General features: G+C 40.0%; 1 protein-coding gene across 2 annotated transcripts in view; it reads right to left on the bottom strand.

Annotated features, from left to right (window-relative positions):
* The window catches only part of LOC112990866 (ephrin type-B receptor 5), a 76,452-nt gene that overhangs the window by 5,317 nt on the left and 43,999 nt on the right, over nucleotides 1-27,136 (bottom strand). For both annotated transcript variants that reach the window (XM_026112886.2, XM_026112885.2), the window contains exons 5-12: nucleotides 19,629-19,784; nucleotides 17,110-17,448; nucleotides 6,062-6,186; nucleotides 4,857-5,019; nucleotides 3,879-3,993; nucleotides 896-951; nucleotides 662-781; nucleotides 12-259 (exon numbers count right to left, since the gene is read on the bottom strand). In XM_026112886.2, coding sequence (XP_025968671.2) covers nucleotides 12-259; nucleotides 662-781; nucleotides 896-951; nucleotides 3,879-3,993; nucleotides 4,857-5,019; nucleotides 6,062-6,186; nucleotides 17,110-17,448; nucleotides 19,629-19,784 — 1,322 coding nt within the window. The remainder of the gene's footprint in view (nucleotides 1-11; nucleotides 260-661; nucleotides 782-895; nucleotides 952-3,878; nucleotides 3,994-4,856; nucleotides 5,020-6,061; nucleotides 6,187-17,109; nucleotides 17,449-19,628; nucleotides 19,785-27,136) is intronic.

The raw sequence follows: 27,136 nt of genomic DNA, 5'->3' as shown, positions 1-27,136 counted from the left end.
GCTTGTGGTACCCTGAGGAAGGAATCCAGTGATCCATTCTCCATGAACTCTGTGACAATCATGACTGGTCGGCTCTTGGTGACCACACCCTCCAGGTGGATGACATTGGGATGCTCAAACTGCCCCATGATGCTGGCCTCGCTCAGGAACTCCCGCCGTTGTTCATCTGTGTAACCTGACTTCAGGGTCTTAATAGCTACTGTGTATTCACGCTTCCCTGGGGGTTTTAGGCGCCCAAAACACACCTCTCCAAACTCTCCTGCCACGGAGGGAGAAAACACAGCTCAAGTAAGACAACACAGCAGAGAATTTTAGTTTTGTGCAGTAAAATGTTCTAATATGAAAAACTCCAGGCACTACTGGGGAATAGGGTTACTAGGCTGTTACTGAAGGCTCTGAATTCAGCCAGCTTGGAGGCTACTGTGATACATCTTCAGGGTTCAAATGAGGCACCCTGGATCTTCTCAGGGCGTTTTCAACTTGCCTTGGGCCAGCATCTTAGGTTAATTAGGTTAAGGTGGATTTGGGTAAAAGTGTAGCCTAGCTATCCAGAGAGACTTGATGTGTCAGCAGGAAGGGTGGGGTCCATTTCAGGCCAGCAGGGTCTCTGCTCTCAAGGTAGATAAGAAGGCGTTTCAGAACCTGTAGTTTCTCACGCTACCTGATCCAATGACTTCCTCAATCTTGATTAAGGACACATCAATCTCCTTGGCAAACTCTCTAACAGCTTCGTTGGGATCTTCATAGGTTGAAGGGTCAATGTAATATTTCACTCCAAGCCCTGCAGTAAAGAAGACAGTCCAAAACATCACGAGAGTCAGCCCTTGAGAAAAATGGGTGCTAGTGAGTCCTGAAAAGAACAGGCCCTTGTCATCTGTTCCTCAGGAACACTTACCTCGTGCACTGATATACTGCTGCAGGCGGTCTGTGTATGGAGTCTCTCGTCTTTTACTGCAGGACATAAAGGAAAAGAAAGTCAAAACACACAGAGGAATCTCCCATAGGAGGCTGGAGTAGGCTTCTCAGTGCAAGGCTCAGACGATCCTTGAACTTCGGGATGGAAGATGGGTATAAAGATCCCAGCCTGCCCATCTTTCATTAGCAATGCAATCTTGTTTTCTACATGGTAGTTTTTATTAACACTGTGTGCAACCCCAGTTTAGATAGGTCAGATGACAGGGCCTCCAACACTATCCTGAGAAAAAAAAAAAAGAAAGAAAAAAAGAAAGAAAAAAAAAGAAAAAAAGAAAAAAGAAAAAAGAAAAAAAAAGAAAAAAGAAAGAGAAAGCCCTGTAGTTTAGCATTAGTATTTTGGAAGCTTTCTTTCTATGGAGGCTAAATTTGCCATTTAATCTCATTCAGCTGCTACAAATTATTCCTTTTAATACCAACCTAAGCCCTTTCCTTCAATGCCTTTTAATTTCTTCAAGAACATTCTCTTTTTAAGAGCCATTTATTCAAATTTCACGTACTTAATGTGTTTAATTTACCCCAGAAAGTCTGATTCTTTATTTCACTCTTTGCCTCTTAACAGCATTTACTTTGGTTAACCTTTGCCTAAATGTGGTACCCAAAACCAAACGCACAGAGCCATATGGACAGAAATAGGTTCCATGATGTGACCTCTGTGTGCAGCTCAAAACAGGCATGATCTTTATTACTGTAATATTTTTTACAAAGATGCATCTGATTTCCAGTCAGCACAGGTGCTTCTCAGCATAGGCTCTTCTCAAATGTTGTCATCCTATTAAACGTGTGTGATTCAAGATATTTTTCCCACATGAGCTAGCTGTTTTCCAAGTTTCATCCTATTCTTGGCTTGCTGTTAATATTTTCCATTTTCCAAGTCACTTTCTTTGTTCCCAACAATGTTTACAGTGCTTTCCAAAAAAGTATAATTCATGCAAGTTTACATGCTTTTCTAAATCGTATTAATTAGACTAGATCCCAAATCAAACCTATGGTATCCTGCAGTATCCCTGTGGTATCGCTGGGTTCATGTCAACTCATATGCTTTGCTGTTTAATATTCATCTCATGGTTACAGTTCTCCAGCCTCTTTTGAGTGAGCACAAGATCTTCTATTTGCTTCAGTTAGCATCTGAAATCAGAATTTCCTGAAACGTGATGTAATTTGGCTTTACTAACAGGACCAAACCTATCATTCTGCAGGAAATTTTGTCCATTTTACACACTTCTGAGGATTTTTTTCTTAAAATTCTTCTAAAACACCATAAATGGAGTTATTTCTACCTTAAAAATCTGTTCTTTTTACTCTGGGAAGAAATTGGCACGGGGGCCTTTACCTAAGATCTATAAATTCGCTATTGCATCTGGCAAGTCAGGTCTACATTAGGTTTTTTCCTAGGTCACCCATCACTAAAACAAACAAACAAACAAATAATTAGCTTAAATAGATGTCTTTCACACTGTGCATTGGCAGGACACTGTGTACTAACCATTTGCAAAAACAAGCTAAAATTATTGTATTTATTTGTCTCTAAATACATTCAACCTTTTAAAAAGCTCTTTTTATATGGCCTTCCTCATTTCCTACATCTTCAAACTTACTCTTCTAGACAAATTTAAAATACGAATTTGTTATCTCAGCTCTTTCTGGACCACTGTTGATTGCACATGCTCCCTCATGTATAAATGAATCTACTTTTTAATGATCTATCTTTTGTGTATCTATATTTACAGAATCCCTTTGACACCCTTTCCCAATGCAGTTTTGGTAATATTAATTCATTCTAGTTTAGGTTTAGGGTTTTTTTAGAAAAATATATGCTTTATTGAGTTGTGCACATAATACCACATTTCCAGCTGTAACAAGAAATTATATTTTAACAGTTCAAAGCTACAGAAGGAGGCAACAATGTAAACATAGCAATATTTGATAACTCGCATCTTTCCAGAAAGAAAAATAATAAAATAGAATATATACAGAAGAAGAAAACAAATACAGAAAGGGGGAGAGAACAACAACCCCCTCCCTCCCCAAAAAAAGCTAGACGTCGCTTTTTAAACAGTTTATGAACTTCTTTAGCTCAGCAGAAGGGAAAGCTAATAAGTCCCTCCTGCTTAGAGGCAGAGCAGAGCAAAGATACAGAAATCCACTATTGACAATCTAAGGGATAAAGTTCAAAAATCAGTAAGTTCAAGAAGTGGGTGATGACTGTTTCTTTTCTTCAACTGTCAAAAACTTCCATTCCTTACTTTTGTACCCCTACACAGCTCTGTGAGTGACCCTTATTTCTCTTTCTGCCTTTTAAAAATTCTGTCCTTCTTTTCCATCACAGACTATCTCTGCATTGACTTATCTTCCTTTTTTTCTTTCCAAAATGGCATGTGTTATTTGCATTTTTCAGCCTAGATTTTATCTGAGCCTGTGTTTCATGGAACCATCTGGGATGTACAGCTTTTTTTTCTTCAGCAAATGATCTATGGTCTTTCATCATTCTTGATTAAAAAATAGTTTGCAGCTTCTCAGCATCTTCTAAACAAGTGGGTCTAAATGCTTAGGCCACCAGTCTTTCTTCACTATATTGTTTCATTCTCCACTTGCTTGCCTATGACTTAATTTACAGTCCCTTTCTGAAGTAATTCATTTAAACAAATTTTAAGCACTAGCTTTAAAAAGCTCCTAGCTACCTAGCCAAGTCTCAGCTAAGTACATGAGTGTTTTACCAAAGGACAGGCACCTCAGGTGGGAATAGTGAGGTAGGATCTTCCTTTAAATTCAGAATATGGTCTCAAGGGCATTTGAATGAATGTTGATCAGGCTGTCTTGCTTGAGACAGGATTATGTAGCAGGGGTAAGTAAGTTCCACTTTCTAGGGTGCAGGCACTGGCACATGAGCAGGTCAAGGAATTCACCTCTTGAAGATGATGGCAAGGATGGCAATGGCAGCAATTACCAAGAAGGCTAGACCACCAAGTGCTGAGCCCACGATAAGCGGCAGTCGGTCCTGCACCATCTCCAAATGCTCCCCTAGCAAGGGAGACACACACACACACACACAAAAAATGCAGAGGACAAGGGCTGTTAGAGTTTCCCTTCTACTCGGTTAGGTTTCACCCATAATTCCATTCCCACCAGTCCTCTGCTTCCAAGGCTATTCCTGGTCTCTCAACATATACTTTATTTGATTATTCTTCTTTCCCGTCAGTCACTGTGCTTCTCCAGTGCTTCCCTTTCCACCTCTGAAAAGCCAGTGTTCCCTCCAACCCTCTTTTCCCTCCCCGATCCATTGATACCTGACTAGCTATGTTAGTACAAGCAACCAGTAAACTTGGTCTGTGAACCCACTGTCTTTTCTTAGTTTAGCTTGTAGATGATGTACATAAGTACCTTTGACCCAGACCAAAGCTTTCACAAGATGACGTTACTCTTCGCGTGAATGGATGGGGATACTGTTGGAAGGCAAGGTTCTGTGTATATGTCCCTGGGGTCCCACCTGTCCTTGCACAAAACGTTTAAGTGTAACGTCCTGTGGCAGGTGGAGGCCAAATCACAGCAGAGTATAGCACTGTGTACTGTAACACTTTCCTAAAGAGAACTGCTGACACACTCCCTTCCTTCCTGGCCAGAGGCACAGAGGAATATGAAAACAAGGAGTAGGAGTGGGGAATATGGAGGTACCAAAGACTAAGGGTGTGTAAACAAAGTGCTCTGACGGCGTGAGGTTTCTGTGACTGGACAAATTTGCATATGAAAATCATGGTATACAGAAACACAACATGAGTGGGAGTGTCAGGTAGCAGTCTTCTGGAGCATAAAGTAATATACTCAATGGCACACATAAGTGAAAAATTGAGTTTGTGCAAGTCTGAGTACAAAATAGCAGCACTCACCTCCCATTAGAGTCTGGAAATACATCTTTCCACTGTATGGCCCATAGCCCACTGCTGTTCTGGCTCGTACTTGGAAGGCATAGATCTTGCCTGGACTCAGATTTGAGATGGTGGCCATGTTGGTCTCACTAGTCAAGGTCAATGAATTATCCTCCTCATCTGCCTGCAAATGCCAATGACCAGAATGGAAAATGAGACCTCTGCCCACACCACTGGCTCATCAAGGAAAGCTAGATTTCATGTGGAGCCAATAGTCCTTGATTCTCCCTCTCCCACCTGCTCTTGCAGACCTGGGTTCCTGCCCTCCATTCCCACAGGTCTGCCAAAGCCCTTCAATCCTGATCTAAACAAAATGAGACACAGAAGTATCTTGTGCTGCGGTTCCTTGCTAAGAACATACAAAAACATCCCCTAACCTGTCCTGAAATTTTGCTGTCTACAAACTGCAAGCTCATCCACTCTCCTTGATGAATCCAGTGTGAGAACATGTGTAATATTACATCCAGGAAGCTGCTGGACATGTTATAAATTAGAGGCAGCTTTACTGCTAGAAGAAACAGTAGCCCTGCATAATCCTGCACATATGTGGAAATGTGTTTGAGCAGCCCAATGGACCTCTTCCCTCAAACCAGTTAGACTGGGAGTCATGAAAGATGTGGGTGAAAATGAACTTCATGTTTGCCGCCCTGTAATTCCAGCACATAAACATGTGACTGAGACCTGCCACTTAATGAATGAAAGAGTGCACTTCTCCCCACTGAATTTCTCAGCGATGTTTCTCCAGGCATATATGGGGACACAGGACATCACTTCACAACCCATGATAAAATGTTGCAGTGAGTCCAGCTCCAGCATACACCACATTTAGAAAGTTCAGCTCCTTTTGCTGTTGCCTGTATCAACCGACACTAAACTTATTCAATTGTTTTAGCCACAGCTTTTTGCTTAGCTACATATGTCTTCTGCTTTTTCTGTCTGCATCACTAGATGGTTCCAAGCTGGGAAATGCAGATGGATGGATGTTAGATGACACATATATTATACATTTCAGTGTTTGCTACTGTGCACCCTTCCCTCAAAATTGAAGCACTTTTCTCCACCTTATTCATCCTAATCCAGAGGGACATCTCCCAGACAGAAGATTTTCCTGTTCTTTCTTGCATTATAGCTATATAACAGCCTGCATTGCATCATTCTCTGCTCACCTTTTTGAAGTAGCGAAGCTGGTAATCCAGGATGATCCCATTAGGTTGGTCTGGCTGAGGCCAGGACAAAGTGATGCTACTGGTCGTGCGACTCACCTGATGCACCATAGGAACTGCAGAGGGGACTAAAATAAAAGAAAGAGAGATTGCAAATGGAAAACCTTAATGAGGAATGAGGAATGATAATTGAATATTTACTATGATATGCTAATATGCTGGTTCATCCCTTCCTTTAATTTCTCTTAATTTACATCATGAAGTACCTAATAAAATAGCCCAAAGAAATCCAAGTACAATTTCATTCTTCTGGGAGATAGAGTCACCTACAACTTGGACAGAAAATGAAGAATCCCACAGTCAACTGATAGTGCAGATGAATTTTAAAATGATCTACAATGTAATTGGGACATTATTCTGGTCTTAAAATTTGCAATTTGTACATGCAAGTTAAAATACCACCTTTGACATTATGTTCAGTGACACAATCCTGTTCTGGGATGCCCCTCTCGGATAACAGTGTGAGAACTGTAACAGCAAAAAGAAAGCACAACACCTCTGTTCTGCTTCTCCATCATATTATAATTCTTTTTTCCTTGGAAAAAAATGAGGTTTGGGCTGTCTAAGAAATGGAGCCTTTCATTTCTAGATCACTGTTGCAAACTAAAAGATGAAGGAGGATGAGAACACTGGTGACTTAAGAGACAGACGTTGAAGCCTTTCTCAGTTCGCTGATCCCAGTTCAGCTGTTGATCCCAGAGAACGAATGCATCTTGCGTTCCTATCCTGATATTCAAGACTAGATCCTGAATCCCAGGCTAATCCCTCGCATGACATTTGCCCAGATGGCAAAACTATGTGTTTTTTCTATTTATTCTTATATTGCCTGCTAAGTTTCTATCTTTTGGAGAATGGGCCAGCCTGGTATACTACCCACTTGGAGCTGCCACCTCTCATGATTCCATTATGATATTTAGTGCCTAAAGTCTGTGGCAGATATTAATTATTGTGGGAAAAATTCAGCTTTCTTTTTTGTCCAAAATAAGGATCTGGTCCTCAAACATAAAAGAGAACTTTGGAAGCATGCACCTAAAAGCAAGTAAGACCTTTGTGTCTATTACTTTTAGAGATCTTTTGATTCACTTTAAGCTAACTATTCTAAAAATCTGAAAGTCACTTCAAGATTTTGGGACACATGGAATTGCCACTACTTCTCACTACTCTGAAATTCATTAAATCAGGAAGAAGAAAACAAAACATTCTCTTGAAGACAATAAGCTAATATGGTTAATGATTTCAAACACTGCTTAGTGAATTAAAATATTAAAATTAGAGTAACAACCCAACTACTTTTTTTTTCTTTTCACTTTATTGGTGTCCTAGAGGCACCAACACCATTTACAGGTTCTGAAGTCAACTGAAGTAGGTAGTATTCTTTACAACAGGAGGCCCTTTGCTGAAGGAGGGTCATACTTAGTTCCTCTAAAAAAGTTCTCAGAGTGGGAAAGGAGATGAATAGATGTTACAGCCACTTACTAGTGAAGCTTTATGGAGAATTAAAATCCACTTCTGCAAAAAAACATCCATGATTTTAGGAACACACACACTCCATATTTGGGCTAAAGCTAAAAAAAAAAAAAAAAAAAAAAACACGAGTTTCTTCGTAAGAAGAGACTTCCAAACAAATATTTCAGGACAATTGAAAGAGGATCTTTCAGCTTGCCTTTTCAGTCTGCCCATGGAGTTGTTCTCAGTTTTATTTTCTCCCTGAAGGCAAAATGTCGTGTTGACATGAGACCTCCAGGTAGACAGCTAGGGAACCCTCATTTCCATTTTCCTAACGGAAGTAACATTTTCAGCAGCATTTAAATCTTCAGAAAGAAGTATACCAATGAAAAGTTACCACCAGCTCTGCTAGTTTTGCACAAGAGACTGAAAATTCCTAGACAGGAGGAACAAAAGGCAAGGACATTTGGCAAGTGATCAAAAACTGCAGAAAAACATCTTCTCCCTTCCTAATTGTGAAAAAGATAAAAGGTTTGCTTTTAATAATGAGATACAATTATTCTGGAAGTCACAACTCAAACATGCTCTAACCAGGTCAGTCAGGTGGGAAACAGTTAAATACATCAATGAAACAACAGTGTGAGTTAAGAATAACAAAAAATATTTTCTCATCCTTACTCCTTTTATTTCTTACAACCACTTGAGTTTTAAACAGTTTTGCACAACTGCTTCACTTTTTCATTACGATGTTGCTGACAAGGATAGAAGAGGGCAACAATTAAACAAGGTCTTATGTAGAGTTTAAGACATGAATGAAGAACACTGTATTCAGATAATAGTGTGAGGAAAACAGGATAACTGTCCAGTGCATATTTGATCAAGAAAGATTCCACTATGTTGTAATGCTTGTTAAAAGGTTGACATCTTTCTGATGGGACATACCGGACATACGGGAGAGGGAGGGGTGCAACCCTAAATATGCAGGTATACTGCAAAGGAAGAGCCCACTTCCTTATTCTAATTTTGACTGAAGATTTTGCAGAATGATCAGTTAAATGTACTCTCTATTCCTGCCCTCCACCCTCTTTCCATTAGTCCCCTTTCCACCCTGAACAGCTATTTATTCCTACTCTCCTCATTTCTTCCAAAGTCATGCTTTTCCCCCTTCTTGAAAGGCATATTCAGGATGCTTAACATAAACTAGTGGTATTGACCTATATTTTAGTCAGTACATATCCATTCTGATATTAGCATATACTATCAACTCTCAGGTACCCATGAACAGGCTATCTTTTGCAAAAGGTACAGAGACATCTGAACTGACTCTATGTAAATGACAGTGCAGCAAAGCCTGCACTAGAGCAATGATAATAAATGGCATTCTACCCAGACGTGCTCTACACACAGAAACAGGTTACATCTAGCAGAATCAGAAATACTGGGAAGCATAAGAAAAAAAAATCACTGGAGTGGCTTTAGCCTGAGTTACAATGCGTGTATCTCTTGACCATGCTCCCCAGCATCCTAGAGTGCCCCTATCATCCGGGTTTGTCCATTACTCAGGCTAAACATGGGGTGGATACCAGGAATAATCCTGAGTCTGCTGTATTATAGGTGGTCATTTTAGTGACGTGCATCTAATAAGAAGATATTTCTTAAGACAAAAAGCATAAACCAGCAAAAATGCTCAGTAATAAAAGTATGAATTAATCCAAGACTAAGTGTCTTTAACCTACCTCTGAGACAGAGTTTTTAGACTTTGATACATACATTTGACCATTATTAAAGGGTAAAACCCTCCCACCAGCTCAAGTGAGACCTCTCCCACCACTTCAAGTAAAAGTTATACAAATTTCTGCTTTCAAAAAGCATATATCAATATTAAAGTGATTTGAAGTGTGAACATATTTCTGGGTGGAATAAGAACATATTTCCTGTCAAGGTTTTGAATAAAATTCCTCTCCCAGTAATAAATCATGGAACATAAAGCTGAAGGTTGTATGCCTTAAGCCAACTCCCGAAGTACCCTACCTCTGCTGACACAGACGTGCTAGATGAATGTTTTTCTTTCTTTGCATGCAGACTGTTAACACTGCTTATCACAGAACATTGGTTTACAAGCTTGTTTCATGTATATGTCTCGAGTTCTATGCTGATTTGTCAGTTCCATGCCATTTTGCTTTTTACACGTAAGGTTTATAAATGGAGACATGCTAAGTCTGTGTCTAATGACACTTAGTTAATTGGCTGAGAGCTGAAATCACAGGGTCTGATTTTATTATTCACTGAGTGGAAGCAACATGTTGTGAGATCAGACTTCTAAGGAAGACTGGAAATGTGAGTGCTTTTTAAATTTTATTTGTCTAAGCATATATATGGAAAATTCTTGTACATATAACATCTAATGGAAGCTGTAAAGAAGTCCAGCCACTAGGTAAATATGACTCCCTGGTTCTACTTTTGGCAGACTGTGGGTTGCAACTCTCCCACATGGGTGGACATAATACAATAATTTCCCTGGATCTTTTCTAGTAGCATATGGGGGTGGATTTAGGATATTTAGAGTACCTTGAATATGGTGCATTCTCTGTGTTACTAATGTTTGACAATTTTCTGCTTTGCTTTCTTTTAATGCTGATGTCTGTGACAGTAGTATCTGCTCAGATCAGCAACATGTGCCTGCAACCCTAAAAATCTACAGACCGGGGAAGGAAGGAAGCTGAAGGGAAGGAGGCTGCATCCTCCTTTGCTTCTGCTTCTTCGTTGTTGCACAAGAAGAGCAGACTGCCAAAGACCCTTGAGAAGAAAAAGTGTTCCTTAGATTTAGGAAGTTCATTGGAATAGATCTTCACTTGAATCAATATATCTGCTCCCATTTAACCTTTATGGATATAGCTGGAGTTACACAATGCAAGTTTGCTTTAAAGACTATGATGAACTCCCTCAGCATTTTCTCCATCACCCAAAGAGGCCATATAGTTAGGGTTTGCAAGCACTAAGTAAGAGAACAAGTCCAGGAGAGATTTAAGCTTTTGATGGGAGAAAAGTGGGAGTTCTGCACTGTTTTTAGCTTCATGAATGCAATTCACCAATAAATAAGTGTTTAGGAAAAGGAAAACTTTTTCTTTTTTATTACATTGTACTGAAGATACAAAGAAAAAAATGTTTTAAGAAAAGATTGCTTACCTATCAGTATAGGTAGTACACAAACGCTACTTTCCTGTAGACCTGATAGACACATCTTTTCCACAGGATGAATTGCAGGTGAAATTTAAATTCACTTTCTCTTCCAGACACTCTCCTTTTTTTTTGATCGTGTCACTCTCATCTCCCTTATTCAAATTACCTCTTTATTCCATGTCTGACAACTCATTTCTCCCCTAGAGGTGTGTCTTCCCCACCTTCATCAGTGATGACTGAGGTAGACATGCTGATGTCACTTAAGAATCCTCTTACTGAAGTCTCCTGGCTATCTGATTCTTTAGGTGGGCTCAGCTTGAAAATAAGAAGACTACATTTCTTTGTCTTCCCTATGTGCTACTTATTTAAATTCACCTTGTAATCAGCAGAGATCTAGAGTTTAATATGGTTCTTAGGAATAGACATTTAATGCTATTTGAGATATCCTCTGAGATTCAAGACATGGTGCTGGCTGATTTGACATAGGACTTGCAGGAGACTAGTAAACTTCTAGAGAGCTAGCTGGAGACAGGATACGCAACAGTGCCTGAAAAGGCACTGTATACCTATGATCATCCAGCTGAATCCCATCACTAGTCAGTACACTCAGTGGAGCCTAATAAGCAAGGCAGCTCACTCAAAAGTAAACGCTCAAGGTACAGCTCCATCACACATACATTTGAGAGGCCCGTCTTCCAGAGGCCAGTAGGTCCTGGGTCTCCCTGTGCTCCTATGTCATACCTACTAGCCCTGGACAGATGTTTTGGCTACCCTAGGGTGTCTCAGATGGCCCTAGATGCTTAAATGTGGACAACTGAATGGAGCTGACTGGTCAGTTGAATCAGTCGCTCAGTACTACTGACCAGATCTCCACAGACAACTACAGGAGCTCAGACAACTGGATCACAGGAGATTGCTTAAATGGGATTCAGACTGAATCCTTTCCCTTTAGACCAAGAGTCTGTGTATCCTGTACAGATATCTATGCTTTTGCTTTCCCTTTTTTCACCCCAGAACCTTCTAAAAACATCTGCATTCTTTACATAACCACCCTGTCCCACACCTGCTTTAATTTTGTCTCTCCCACTATATCCCTCATTTTGTGATCACCTTCAGTTATTCCTTCCTCTCTAATACTAGCCCCAAATCTAACACTCATATTTTCTCAGTTCTCCATGTTTACCTCCTCAGCTATTTTCTTATCCTCATATTCTCAGCAAATGGCATGAGGACCTTAAATTTTTCCCCACACCTTCCCACATACCATAGTCCTGAAGGGAAGTCAATTGGAATGCAGCATAGGCACTTCCTTCTCCATGCATTTAACATCTTCTCTTTCTTTCTGAAACTGCCCTCTCTGTGTCTTTACTACAGACTTCAGTTTAGTTCTGCCCCTTTCTCTAAAATATCTCCATCCTGTAAAAGCCTCTTGCATTCTCTTCCACCATATTCTTGTACTTTAACTCCTGTAGATGAAGAGTGCTTTAGAAAGGCAGGTTGGTTAGTTATTTTCACTGTCATTATCTCTACTGTTTCTGCTGGTGTTCCACTCATGCCTAATAAACAATGGAGAATTTTCCTTTATACCACAAGGTGCTGTCTTTTACTATGCACTTCCTATTTCCACTTTCTCAGAAAGCTTCTGTCTTCATTTAAACAACCACTGAAATCTAAAATGTGAAAGCAAGCACATTCATTCTCTGCTCACACTGCAGAGACAAGACACACTAAAGAGAAAAAACTGGAATAGATCCTTATTTTGGAGTGACCACAGAAATTTTTATTAAGTCCCAGTCGCACCTGGGCAAATCCTCTAAAGACAACAAAGCTGAAAAATGGCACTAAAGGAAAAATGTAGCTATAAGGGTATTTCTGTTGTTGCTGTCTAAGAAGACAACAATCCAGTTAAATTCTCAGGGCCCTTTGCCGGTTGTTCAGGGCTGGCAATTAGAATCAAAAATAAGTAAGTAGATTGTTACTTTAGAAATTAGTGTAATTCATCCAAGGGACAACAGACAGAGAGCTCACACTCCATTTCCTTTACCTGACTGTTTCGGTCTGGTAAAACTCAGTAGCATATAGGTTCTGACAGCTCTCTTTCTTAATCTTTGATCAAGAGAATACCTTCCCTGTGTCCCTGTTCCTGCCAACTAAGTCCATTGGATTGTTGTGCCTCACTGTGGAAAAGCAAGCATCTTCAAACAAATTTCCCTTATCAGCTCAGCCATTTACATTCATAATCTCAACACAAGCCTTGACATTGAAGTCTTTTCCTCCTCTCACACCATTCCACCTAAAAATCTTCTGGCAGGTTCTCTTAAATTGTGTGGTACTACCCATAATAGTCCCTGTCTCCATCCAGCCTCTTAAATATACCTTCGCACTCTCTAGCTTTGATTTCTGTGGTTCTGCAGATCTGTGGTATTGCCAAGTTCCACTACTCTGAATCCAACTGGTGTAGAAGGCTGCTGCATATAAAGATATCCTTTTCAAGGGTGCAAGGCAGCCTGACCACACCACCTTTAACCTCATACATCTCCACTAGCTATTATAATGTCTGGATTCAATCAAAAAAAAATTGACTTTCTTTTAAAAATCCCTATGGACTTGCTCCAATAGTTGAGCCCTTACCTTCCCTACTACTTTTGGGAATGTAATAAATGTCTGGATGAATAAGTTAAATAGAATATCTCTGGCAACAGACATTAATACATGCTTCAGTGGAAAGTGTAGCAAAAAAGATGGACAGACAATTATGGTTATGCATATAAGAGTTTTTTTCTTGATCCTTTAAACGAAAACCTGAATTATGTCATAAGGCAGGAGAAAAGACATTAATACACTTGAAGATGCTAAAATCCATTAAAATTTCATCACTTTTTTTTTAAATAATATGACAGTTGTTTTTTAAGTTTTTTTGGTTTCTCTGTATCAGGCTCCCTCTCTGTCAAGAAGCATAGCTTCACTACAATCATATGAAATCCTTCCTTCCTGCAGCTCATGCTGTCTGGGATGGCTTCCCAGTATCTTTCCAGATACCCTGACATTTAGGTGTACACCCTTGGCACGTCACATCTGAGCTGAAAGAAACTCTCTTTTCTCTTGCTTCACCTCTGGACAGTTTTTCTTCTTGTAATTTACCTTAGTAAGCTTGTCAAATTATTATTATCCAAATAGGTCTGAGATGCTTTGTGCTATAAAACACAGAGTCTTATTATTGTAAAGTAAGTTTTTCTATGCTATCCCTTCTAAACCTATTGTGAAATAGAGTCACTGAAGAGGAGGGACATCATACACAGGCATCACAGAAAAATGTGGTTAAGTAACACATGGATCCTATTGTACTTTGAAGCAGGGTGAGCAGGCTGCTAGGTATAAACAAACTCTTAGAGGAAGGAAATTTTGGAGACAGAGATGAAGAGTGAATACATAACAAGTGAAAAAGAGAAGCGGAATTGTTCTAGGACAGAATATTGTTCAATGTATCTCTAACAAAGGGGCAGAAGACAGGGAGGAGGATTTTATGGATCAGCAACTGAAAGAGGTCAGAGAACTCTGACTGATGCAGGAGTTAGAGGAATATTCAGAAGCTGCCAGGGCTGAAGGGTCACTTTTAATTCAATGGAGAGCAAATTAATGTAATGGCCATTCATTCAGAAAGCTTGTCATTCCCCAGCTTTTTCTGTTTCTCCAAGCCCTCCAGTCCCCTCTCTGTCTCTACTGGAATATAAGAGCCCAAAGTGTCCATCTCTGTGGGTATAATAATAATAAAAAGCTAAATTAAAGTGAAAAGCTGCTGAGGGGATTAAAGGAAGGGGGGCATGGATGAGACAGGCCACGTGATGGAGGAATCAAGGCCTTGTTAGCTTGAGCTGTCACTATGAATCAAGGGCAGCTCATCTCAAGCTCACTGTTAATGATCTCAGGGAAGAGCAAGAAAACACACACACACACACACACACACACGCACGCACGCACGCACGCAGCCCAGCCACAATAGCCATCCAGGATACACTGCTGCTTCAGAAAGCTGGCCTCTGCTGAGACTGCTTCAGTGCACAAGAGACCACCTTCACACACTCAGGGGGACCAGAAGGGGTCATAGCAGAGGACTGAAAAATCAAACAGTAGCAAAAGAAGAGGGAACATTTGGTGATTACAGAGCAGGAGGAGGAAGCAGCTACTCCAGATTACATGGCCTCAGGCATAAATGAAGGAGGCTGAGATGAGAAACATGGAAAAAGAGAATTCTTTAGGATGTTAATAGAACACCTGTCTATTTCCAGCAGAATGCAAAGAAATTACCTGGAATTACCATAGGAATTACCCAGTTGTATCTCTTACTGTAAACTAAATTAGAGCAGCCACTTGTAGGCAGCCTCTTACAGGGCCAGGTATTCTATCCGTGCCCTGCTAATCAGTGCCTCTCAGATAGTGTTACAAAGGGAAGAAACATCTATTGTCAAACCCCAGGCATCTGCTAACAATAGGAAATTACTTGGCATATGTGTTCTCTTCCTTTCCTTGGCATAGAAGAAACAGAAGGATTTTTAACGGACGTCCCGATCCAGTCAGAACACTTTCCTGCTCTTCCACACTGCTCAAACAGCACTGTTCCTTCCACTTTCTTTCCAAAGCACTACACTCTGCAGAATCCAGATAATCCTAGCTGGACTAGGACTACTGTTTAACCTCACATCTGAGCTTGCAGCATTTCTCCTGAGCTTTACTGAAGCCTGGTTTTGCAATTTCCACAACTACAGTGTGGAATCTAATTAGGGATTTGAGTTAAACATTTATATTTCTGTAAATGTTTACAGATGTTTTCTATCACTCGGTTTAAATTGTTACCCCTCTTTCTCCTCTTCATTACTTTACTCCTCATTCTATCCTCTTGAGTAAGCCGGCACAATTACTCTCCATCCCATGCTCTTTATACATGCTTGTAAAGAATAAAAAATGCTCACTTTCTTATTGTGGATATTTAGCTGAACTGTACACCTATATGCATGTGGCTTTCTCCAGTTGCCTCAGTAAGTCAGTCCTTGTATAGAATTTCAGAGTTCACTTCATGCTGTTTTCCCTTTCCCCCCATATATAAGCCTTCTGGATCCTATCCATCAGTCTGACAGGCTCTTCAAACCTTTAATTTCTCTCTTCCCTTGACTGACCACACAAGCCACTAGTATTTTAGGTCCTAGTCATCCCTGACCACACAAGCCACTAGTATTTTAGGTCCTAGTCATCCCTATGGCTTAATTCCTAGCTACCTGCATCACAACATCTTTGTTACAACTGTAAGACACATTTTAATACTTCTACCATGTGAAAGCTAAAAAAATCGCCATTTCACATTGACAGAAGAACAATATTCCAAGAGTGTTTATCATAACAGTGAGGCTGAAAAGGCAAGAACAAGGAAATGCCTGGCTTGTGGAAGAAATCAGGACAACTTTAGTAAAACAGTAATGTTGACTCTACTTCTGGATCCTTTATCAAACTCCAGGCTAACACCTCCCCACCAGTTGTGAAAACTGTGTATTTCGTATCCATTTATGACCAAAGGCCTGTATAGTATTAAAATGTGCCCTTCCAGGGTCAGGTGTACTTCAGTGATGAGTGAATGGGAACATTGTTTTTTCTTCATTCAGTGCTGTCTGTCTTTTTATCTTCTTCCTTCTTACTTTGATACGCAGTAAGGCAAAGGTGGACAGATTTGATGAATCACTCAGTACCACTTGTTAAAGTGCCATGCAACATGAATTGAAACAAAGAGGATGGGGGATGTTGTATAGGAACAAGAGAGGATGGAAAAACAAAATGACTGAAAAATAGAAAGACAAGGAAGAAAATTAGAGAGTTAGTGGAGAAAAAATGTTAGAAAGAGTGAGTGAAGTATTAGAACACAAAATAGAGAAGAGTAGAAGATAAAGAAGATGAAGAGGAGATGAAAAGGTGAAGAAATGCTCTCTAGGCGCTACGGCAAGCTGATGCTCACAAAACCCCCATCAAGCCCTGATAGTGTCCCTTGTCTCACACAATGAAGCAACATGCTTTGTCTGACCCACAGAACATCTCCCATTGCTCTCTCCTCCAGGGAACCTTCTACTTTGACAAATCCTCTCCATGCACAATCATATCAGCTGCTAAACTCAGTTTTTCTGCCAGGAGGGGAAAGAAGGAAAGCCCATTCAAAGGAAAGCAGGAGAAAGAAGGGCAGAGATGAAACCATGGAACTGGCAGGACAAGATAAAAAAGGGCACAACATACAAGCAAGGAGGCAAAGTTGCAGGATGTGAAAGACAAAAGCAAATTATATGAGACAGAAGTGAAAAAACGGAACTCAAATAAAGGAGTCTCCTCACCTGACTGGCTGGTGCTAACATTGATGGTTGCATAGTGGGGTGCTTCTGCACTCAACTCAGTCACCAAGTTGACAGCCTGGATCTCAAATGTGTATTGCACACGGGCCAACAGGTTGGAGACTTGCACACGACTTTCCGTCAGGCCCACTTGGCGTGGTTCGAATTGTACACTGTCTCCGCAGCGCACACATGGCCCTGGAGACCCACCTGGGCACACTTTGCAGATAACATTGAAGAAAACATCCTTGCGGCCACCCAGGTCCTTGGGGAGGCGCCAGGTCAGTAGAACGTTGGAGCCCACAATTTCATAACTAAGATCACGGGGAGCTGAGGGAATGCCTAGAAGACAGAATGAAAGATCAAAATCATGAAAGAATGGAACAGTGTTTTGAGGGAGGAGAAGATGAAGCAGTGGTAAAAGAACAGAAGGTGCTGTTGCTTCTCATTCTCACTCTTCTTCAGCTCTTTCTCAGAACAAGGTTAGGAAAAATGTACTCTTTGCAACACTGAACATAAAATTACAGACATTGAGGAGCAACTGTACTACCATATTTTAAAGAGACAAAATGAACAAGAAGGGTCATCTGTTTTAAGGTCGTGGCTTTTACTTTTCCCTTAAAGAAATTCCAGTAGCTAGGGAATTTCCAAACCTTTCAAAGTTTTGATTTTGCACAAGCTCAGTAAAGATTTCTCCCTGTGGAGACCTCTAAAAGTCTTTCATTTGGTACCCAACATCTCTGAATTCTCTCAGACTTCAGTGAGCCTGTTGCATCTATTGCAGAAGCTCAGCAGCATTTTCCCTATGATTATTCCTGCCATCAGCCAGATTCCTGAGTGGCATCAGGACTAATAGCTGAGAGCAGGAAACCTGCCTATTCTGTGTGTCTAACACTTGCCCTGCTGCCACATGTACAGTGAAGAGAAGGAGGAATAGGCAGACGGGTGAGAAGATAGCATGGGGATGAGAATGGAACAAGAAACTGGAGGTTTAGAAAGTGAAAGACTCAAAAAGGTAAAAACAAAACAAAACAAAAAAGCATCAGTGCGGCACTGCTAAACCCTGACATGGAGACAAGGCGAGACTGGAAGGGGAAGAGAGGCTGGGCTTAGTAACAGGGAGGGGCAAGTGAAACATGAACAGAACACTTCCTTCCAGAGGCTAAAAGGAAATCCAAGAATTCTCATTCTCACCATTCCTCCATTATCAGCAAATATCCGTGAAAACTACAGGCAAAGCCTTTTCTCTGCCTACTGCTGATCAATGTAATGTATGACACCCTCTATTACTGCAAGTGAAGGAGGTCTTTGTGGGGCATGCAATCTACTTCATTTCTGGAGGATTTGAATATTTTCACTTGCTATAATTTCTTGGGTACTCTTTACTTCCAGTGTTGCTGGAAAAAAAAAATTATGTTGGAAAAATTGCACACAGAAGTTTCTGTTAAAAAAAATAATAATTACAAGATCAAGCACCTGGTTATTAGGGAATGCCAGATTTAAGCTTGCCTTTGTGAGCTTAACTGGGCACTCGGCATTTGTACCACGATATAGTTTTTAATTGCATAATCACATACTAGGTTTTCCTGAGGATTCTTACCACAGTAAATACAAAGGATGAATAACTGTTCAGGAAGTAAATATGTGCTGTGAAGTAAAGATATTACTACTTGCTTGATGATGCTGAAGATGGATTCTGTGCACTATAAAAAGCAAGGGATTACAGAAAGAAAAATTGTCATATTTCTGAATCTCTGAGCATCTAACTTTGCAGCCATAATGTGATTGCAACTTGCTTTAAGAAGTGGATTCTTTCTCTGTCACTTCCATAAAATTCATAGGTGATGTTGGATGTATTATTTAAACTAGATTTTTGAGTGCTGATCAGCTACCCTATTTCATTTTCTGGGGTTAGTTATTCCTTCTAGAACAACTAAGGTTTTGAGAAAGTACCTTTATTGTGAAGGAGTTATAACTGATGAGAATCAAAGATAAGCCAATGAGAAAATTGATCATTTCCCATAAACACAAATAAGTAAATAAGGTCTTCACACCTTCAATGGCAAAGAAAAGAAAATATTCGTCAACTCCTTTAGTGAAATATGTTTATCCTGTATATGAAATGAGGTTAACATTTTGTGAGAAAATCAATGTTATTCTCTCATCAAAAGTTGCATCTTACGCGTACTTGAAATGGACTTATTTAAGGTTGCATGAGCTATCTTAGATTTGGCCTTTTTCATTTTGAGTGTTTGATATTGCAACACTATAGTATTTCTCAAACACAGTGCCACCAGTGTATCGGCGTTGTAGATAGCACATGAGAGCACTTCTGACTTCTCATCTACATTTAGTAAGTGGATATACCCTACAGTTAGCTGGAGATGCAAAGGGAAGTTTTGCTCTCATTCTTCAAGGACCATGAGAGAGGATGAGTCGGAACTTCTCTGCAACATACAGGCACATTCCCTGTCATTAACCACCCTCCTCCTTGCTTTCAAACACTCTATCCAAATACTTACCAGTGCAGGGAGCATTGGAAGTGTCAGAAGGAGATCGATAGTAGCGGTTCTGACACACGCATTCACTGGAGCCTGGCACTGGAGCATGGCTGTGGGCAGGGCACAGATGGCAGGGATCGTCTCCCACAAATACTTTAAAGGAACCAAGGGGGCAGGCTAAGGGGAAGAAAATGAGACAGGTAAAAGCAGGAAACCCATTAATTCAAATTCCACAAGGAATGTGATCTTATTTACATTTATGTAATGCTGCCACTATTGGGAGAACTTCTTACATAGAGTAGCTACTACAGGTTTGGTTGCGTTATGACAGTATAGATGACACCAGCTCTGGGCTAGGGGATGTACTGTTAAAATTTCAAAACATTTTTTTTTTTCTGTAGAAGGCAACAGGTGCTTGAACTGATTCACTGGCAGATGAAAAAGGATCAGTCCAGAGAAAAAGCTTTGGCAATCTGAAGTATTTGTCCTCTCGTTACCCACCAAAAAACATTAGTATTGGAGAAGGCAAGGAGCACAGTCATGTGATTTGTCTCAAACCTGTCATAACATTTACAGGTGTTATCCACACCTCCTTCCCCTCACCCAGCAGAGCCACAGAAATGGATTTTTTTTTTTTATGCTGTCTTAGACAACTTCATTGCTGAAGGTAATGGAAGCTACCATGGCAGATTTTACAACAAAATGAAGAGGCAGCACTCAGCAGTCCTGTTGTTTCCCTCTAGGTCTGGAAAATTCCCAATAATGGATAGAAGCCTCTTAAATTAGCACATTAAATTTCCAAATGCATAGGAATATGCCTGTGAAACACGCTACAACAATGATGAAAATCCAACCTACAGGGAAACAAAATGAATAAAATACACACTGCAGAAAAAATAATATCCTATTAACAATATGGCAGTAAGGCACATTCTAGGGTCGGAAAAGATGCTGTGCTGAATCACCTCACCTGAGGTGCTCTGATCTTACACTGGTTGAGATACAGCTTTTATAATTCTTTAAATAAAGTTTTCTAAAGCTATTTTTCTATATAAATAGATACAGCTCTTTTAGATTTTATGGACTAATGAGATCAAGTGAAAGTTTGTTCATGGACTGACATTTACTTAGTTAAGTTCACAATAAAGAAAAAATCCAGGGAAGGGGAAATTTTCAGAAAGACCCCAGATGAGTATTTGATTTTAGAAGATGCATAGGAATGCTGCTTGTTCCACTTAAGAGAAGAACTCTTGTAATGACTACCCTAAGCAGAACAACCCAAAGCATTTGAGATATGTGTAAGAGAACAATATTTTACACAGATGTTAATATGAAGCTACAGTATGTAATGAGCTCCAAGAGCTGTGGAATTAATCCATCTGGGAGTATGCAAGTAGGCTGTGGTGAAGAAGAGTAGGCGTCCACCTCTGATGAAAACAATTCTTTGGAAATATTTCTAACTCACACAGATGCTGAGAGGCCATTGATTCATCATTCTTTTCAAATAAATAACAACATAAATCAGAGTAGCTGGCTTATCTGTCCTCCTTCTTGTGTGCTCATTTCTCTTCACTGCCAGCTCTGGAAGTTCTGCACAGACTCTTAGACTCAAGACTCAAGAGATCAGACTCAAGACTATGACACCTTTCCTCACAACCCCTTCCTCTGGACCATACATGATTATGTAGCTTGTTTCCAAAGCTGGGTTTTAATTTTAAAATGTCGGTTGATGGTAGAATAACATTTACCACAGTTTCAAGGATTTTAGGAAAAGAAGGACCATTTTCAACGAAGCAGTTCAGACTGGCATGACAGAAAATGAATCACTTACAATTCCTGCCTCAGGCTCATGACTCCTGTTTAGTTATAGCATCTTCAGCCTGAGATGTAATCTTCATTTAAAGAACTGAAGTTCTGTTATAGAATAAGACCTAGAATGATAACTTTCTTGAAAGGAACTAAAAATGCAAACGAAAGCATCCAACACAAAGAGTAGTTCTGGTGTTCATTTAAGATATGAGAGACTTTAATCTCTGTTCTGCACACTCTGCAGCAGACACTTTAACTGTATCTTTTCACACATTAGACCATTAATCTGATCTAAAATCTGGGTGTAGACTTTTGTTTGGCTGTGTTTTTCCTCTATCTAGCTCTGTCTATTTTACCTCAATCCAATCTCACTTCATCCTAAAAAACTAAATCTTGTACCTGCAAAGCCTTTCTGACTAAAAAAGTTCATTGAAACCGATATTTGAGAAGCTTATCTTCAATAAAAGAACATTTGCTGACAAAAATAGTCCAGTCAGATGTATTTTTTAATTGCAGACACTAAAACTCCACAGTCTTACTAACACCACATGATGTTCAAAGATAAGTCCACCTCTCCCAAACTTGCTCATTATTTCCTGGTTTACAAACTTAACACTGACTAACAGTCTGAGAACCTGCTCCTCAGGAAATTTGCTATCCTGTCTAAATGCAACTGGAGAAAGGTCTGATTTCAAAGCCCATCCTGGATTTTTTTGATGTATACTGTGGACATGGTAGGGATGCAAATCTTGGCAAAGCTGGAAAGGTTACAGTCACGGTGTAGGCATCACAGCCAAACAGCATCTGTGAAGTTCCATCAGCTTTAGGTTATCACTTCATCCCCACTGCTGGAAGTCTTCTGGCTGCAGTGACCTCTACATGTGCTGTGATCAGAAGTCCTGGAACAGGTCAGATTGTAAAGACTTGAATAATGGTGAAAAATAGTCATTAGACAGGAAGACAGCCATTATTCCCAGCACTCAGAAGATGACTACGTCCAGCCTGTGATACATTGCCGTGTGGAAAAGAAGAGGGGAGAAGAGATTGCAATTTTATATATGATGTATGATGGTAAGGAAAGAGCAGCTGCCTTTGCCTTCAGACCTTTATCCAGCAGAAAGGCAAATTACACTCCTATGCAAAAATCTAACCTTATGTTCCTATGTACAAAAAAAGCAAACAAGATTTTCTCCATATTTTTAATTGCATTACCTTCATTCTCCAATTTGACACTCTGTTAACAGCTACAGATATGGAATACCCTTTTCATGTTTCTTGGCAAATGCACCTGTACTGAAACTATGAATATTATGAATGGGCGGTTCTCACATGAAGCCCTGCAGAGAATAACTTGTTCAAAATTTACCACCTTTTCAGCAATCTTCCTTTATTTATAATAATAAACATGAAAATACTGAAATGAATGTGAATATGCCTATTGTCTTTCAAGATATTTTACCTTGCCTATTTTTTTCTTGCATCAGAGACCTTCTCAAGCTTTTTCCAAGGCTTGGAACTAATCACGCTTTCATTCCACTTGCCAAGGTAGACTCTGGAGAATGGTTCTGTTTCTTCATTCAGAGTCCTAGAGCCTGAGATCAAGTTGGTCAATGACTTTGCTGCCAGCCCCAGTAGTGAAAACACACAAATGAGCAGATGATCGTAATGCCTGCAGTTTGTGTGATGCTAAACACAGTTTTTTAGAGGAAACAAACTTTTTCCCCATGATATAAAACTATGTTTGCTCTACAAAGGTACTGTTGAGAGAATTCAGGTAGATTCAGCCCTAGCCTGCAAATGGAAAGCTGGGCAAAGCTATGAATGAAGGGTTTTTTTTTGTTGTTTTCTATTCAGTAAACAACATTTATTTTAAAATAAACAGTTGTTTACTTTGAAGACTACTGATGACCTGCTGTTAAGCCTGAGAATGCAGGGATGAGGTCTGCAGAGACGACACACTGTTGGGGGTCAGACAGAAGTATTAAGCAAATATGCAATGTTGTAGATTTTATGAAGTGGAATGAACATGCCGATAGCACCACTGTCTCAGTGAAGAAAGCCAGTTTTTCTGAGGCAGAGCATGTGTATTGCTTAAAAGGACATGCAAGATTTCATTAGCGCTGTGGACAATCACTCCAAATGACCAGAAGCATTCAACAACCATTAACAAAAAGAAACCGACTGCCCCATGCAGCAAGAATACAGATTTATGTCTGGGGAAATGGTGTCTGCTAATGGATAACACTGGCATCTGCTCATACTACAGATACCATACAATAGTACAGAGACAAAGCTTTGGAAAACATGCTCACATAACAAATACTAGAGGTCAAATGCTTAAAATTATTCTTTCAGATTTGCCTGACTAAATCTAGTTTCTGCACCATGCATTGTGCCTGCCATTAGCTGTCTTGTACAGGCAAAAACAGGTTACCACTGCCTGCCCTGCCACTCCATGCTTTCCATGCAACCACAGTTATGTGGTTTTTTGCTGTCTATCCCCTCTCCTAGTCCCTGAGGCAACATCTGCTCCTGAATGTAATCACGGAAATGTAAACTTAGAGAATAAGGAATCCGTTATTTAAGCTGAACAGCAATGCTACGTGAAAACAAATGACTATTCAAATGTTTGAACAAGAAGACTGTTTCCACCTATTAAAGCAGCAGGCTTCTGAGAAAGCCTTTCAATACACGGAGATTAAAAAAAAAAAAAAAAACTATAACAACTTTTAAGATTGAACTTGGTCTGTTTCTAAAGTGATTTTGTGATGTGGTTGCCATTGAGAGAAAAGTACTAGACTTCATTCAAAAGAACCTGTAGTGTCTCCAGGTCTCAATACCCCTTGTTCTATATTTTGCTCTCTGCAAACCAACTAGAGAGAAAGCTTGCATGAAATCTACAAAAGAAAATTATGCTACACTGCAATGAATTTCCATGACGGGATAGTTGCCCTGCTTTTCCCTGACCGTCTCCCTCATGCATGCTCTGTCCCATAAAAACAAAGAAGTTTGAAGAACAAGAACCTGGACATCTGGAGCTTCGGGGTAAGAGTTCCATTCTTATTGTAATTATGAAGTTCTCAATGGTTATACAGAGCAGTGTATACCTTGACACCTTGGGCCCATAAGATTCGTTACAGTATTTATGGTGATGATAACTCAACTTCTGTGAAATCTGATGAGTTACAAACAGCCATCAGTTCTGAATCAAGCTGAATTTAAAAATGCAATTAGTATGTGACATTTTATCCTTGAAACTTCTTACTCATGCAGTAGCTTTCTAAAATAAAAAGCGGAGAAATGCTTCAGCCCACAAGTAGAGTGTGAAGCAGCCACACAGGCTGACCTATAAGCAGCTGGAATCCCACCACAGCTGGGTAAAGTTGAAAAACAAAATTCCAGGTCAGCCCCTTTTCACTAACAAACACAATGTCACTAATATGTTTCTACCCTGACATGCTCCTTGCCTTTTGGGAGGAGAGGTGAAATTTCTGCCGTTTTGGCTACCATGTTGCTCCTCAGTGACCCAAAGAACAAGATGAAAGAGGGGTTCAAACAATGAACCCAAGCCTCCACTTAGCTGTATCACAAGGTGATACAAAGTAAGCTGCTGAGTGAAGTGCTTAGAAACACTGACTATGATGGCTAATTTGTTTTCTAACAAAAAAATCTGAAATGTTAAGTTACTGCATGACACAAAGAAAGAGAAGGGCACTACAAAGATCTGTAAGAAACAATTAAGAGGGCAGACGAGGATAACAGTATGCAGTGATGTATATACCCCACTTATTCAGAACACTGTCAAGAGCCTTTCACAGTAGACCATGTGGATCTCTGGCTTACGATGTTTAGTCTACACTCTGGCCAGGAGTCCAATAGCCAACAAAGCTGCATTGACATATGCTGGAATGTTTCAGAGATAACACTGACTTAAAATCAAAACGAGCAGTCAACACCTTTCAGAACATTTTTTTTTTCCTCTAGCTGCCCCAGCTCTGGTTGACCACTAACTCAGTAAGATTCACTTCAGAGTGAAAGCTACTGTCACAATCAAAAAGTCAGGGGAGGAATAGGAGGAAGGAGAGGAAATTTGAAAAGGGGAGGGAGGAGTGTATAGTTTTTGTTTGTATTTTATTTGTTCAGTATTTTTGGTATTTTAAGTCAAAGTGGATGCAGCCATTAGGAAAAGGGCCTATCACTAAAACCATCTCAGACTGATCCCTAAGATTAAGACAGTGATTTGGGTGTAATCAGCAACAACTGTTTTTATTCTCATACTTGAAAAGGAGCTACAATCCTCTCTTCAGACATGTTTGCACAGCACTGAGGACAGAATGAGGAGGCTTGGGTAAAGTGAAACACAAAGAGCCCCGACCCTTTCATTTAATCTAGATTAAAATCTCCATCGGTATCTAGATATTTGTTCAGGTGATGCCACCAATCATTTGAATGCCTTCTAGAGAAACCATCACCAGTACAGCTAAATGCTTCACAGCAAAGATAGTTTTTTCACAAATTTTCAATATTTATCTCAAAACCATTTAAATTTGTAGTATCATTCCCAGTCTACAATGTGAGATGTGAAAGTGCTGAAGGTATTCCACAGAGCTGTCCTAAACCCAGGCCTGCACCCTGCTTACTAAGCCAGGCTTCGTTTGCCACATAGAACAAAGTCACAACTTGCAAAGCACAGATAGTGGAGATCACACTATTTTACCTTTTGTTGATTTAGATTCTGCACATATGAAGCGAATACACACAGGCATCAGAGATCACATCAATATTTGGTATTTGCGGTGTCTACATTAAATCAAATAGTAAGAAAAAGGAAACACACTTTGTATGAGCTAAGTTGATCAAGCCCTAAGTCAGTATTTTTGCTGTTTAATGCTAAATCAGAAGGAAGTCTGTTGCCCTCTGAGAAGGGCACTAAACACAGACTTTTTGCACATCCATGACCCCCACACCTGGAACTTTCCCCTAGGCATGGGCAAATAAAACCATCTGGATCCCTGTGGTCCTGGCTGCTCCACTGCCAGAGATTCCACCATATATCTGGTTGTGGAAGTACAAGGAACAGTGAAAGGGAAAGCTCTTGCTGCCCTACTACATTGCATTTCAGATTTCAGAAGCAAAACGAGAAGTGGAATGGCAGATCCTCTCTGAGGGAGGTACCTGGGAAAGGAGCTAAAAGGAGACAGAGAGAAAACCAATAGGACAGAGACCTACCTGGCCAGTTCAGCCTGTAAGACAAAAGTGGAAGCAGGAATCCAGGACAACTTAGGAAGAGATCTCTCCAAAATGATTACTTTTCTATTGCCTAGTGACATAAATTAATTACTACCCTGTTCTACATCCGCCTGTGAACTCAATGCTGGTATTTCTTGAAGAGGTGGCAAACACAGAGAAAGGATCAGGCTTTGAAACCCCTACTTCTGCCCCGTCCCCTGAATGTCTTCTTCCTACACTGAAGAGGAAAAACAGCAAAATAGAATTATACTGCATAGCACAAGCAAAGCCATTTGTAGAGATTAAACATGATTCACAGGTGTGCCATCTTCCCCACCTTCCTAATGAAAATGAAAAAAAAAAAAAACAAAAAAGAAAGACAATGACCTAAAATTTCTAGCTGCTTATATTTTTTCATTTGCAACCTTAATGAGGAAGGCGGGACTGAATACAGTGGTCTCTATGTAGCCAAAGAATGGTGTCCACAGGCA

This window comes from Dromaius novaehollandiae, chromosome 1 (assembly GCF_036370855.1).
Source record: "Dromaius novaehollandiae isolate bDroNov1 chromosome 1, bDroNov1.hap1, whole genome shotgun sequence".
NCBI lineage: Eukaryota > Metazoa > Chordata > Aves > Casuariiformes > Dromaiidae > Dromaius > Dromaius novaehollandiae.
This window is presented reverse-complemented; position numbering and strand designations above follow the sequence as displayed.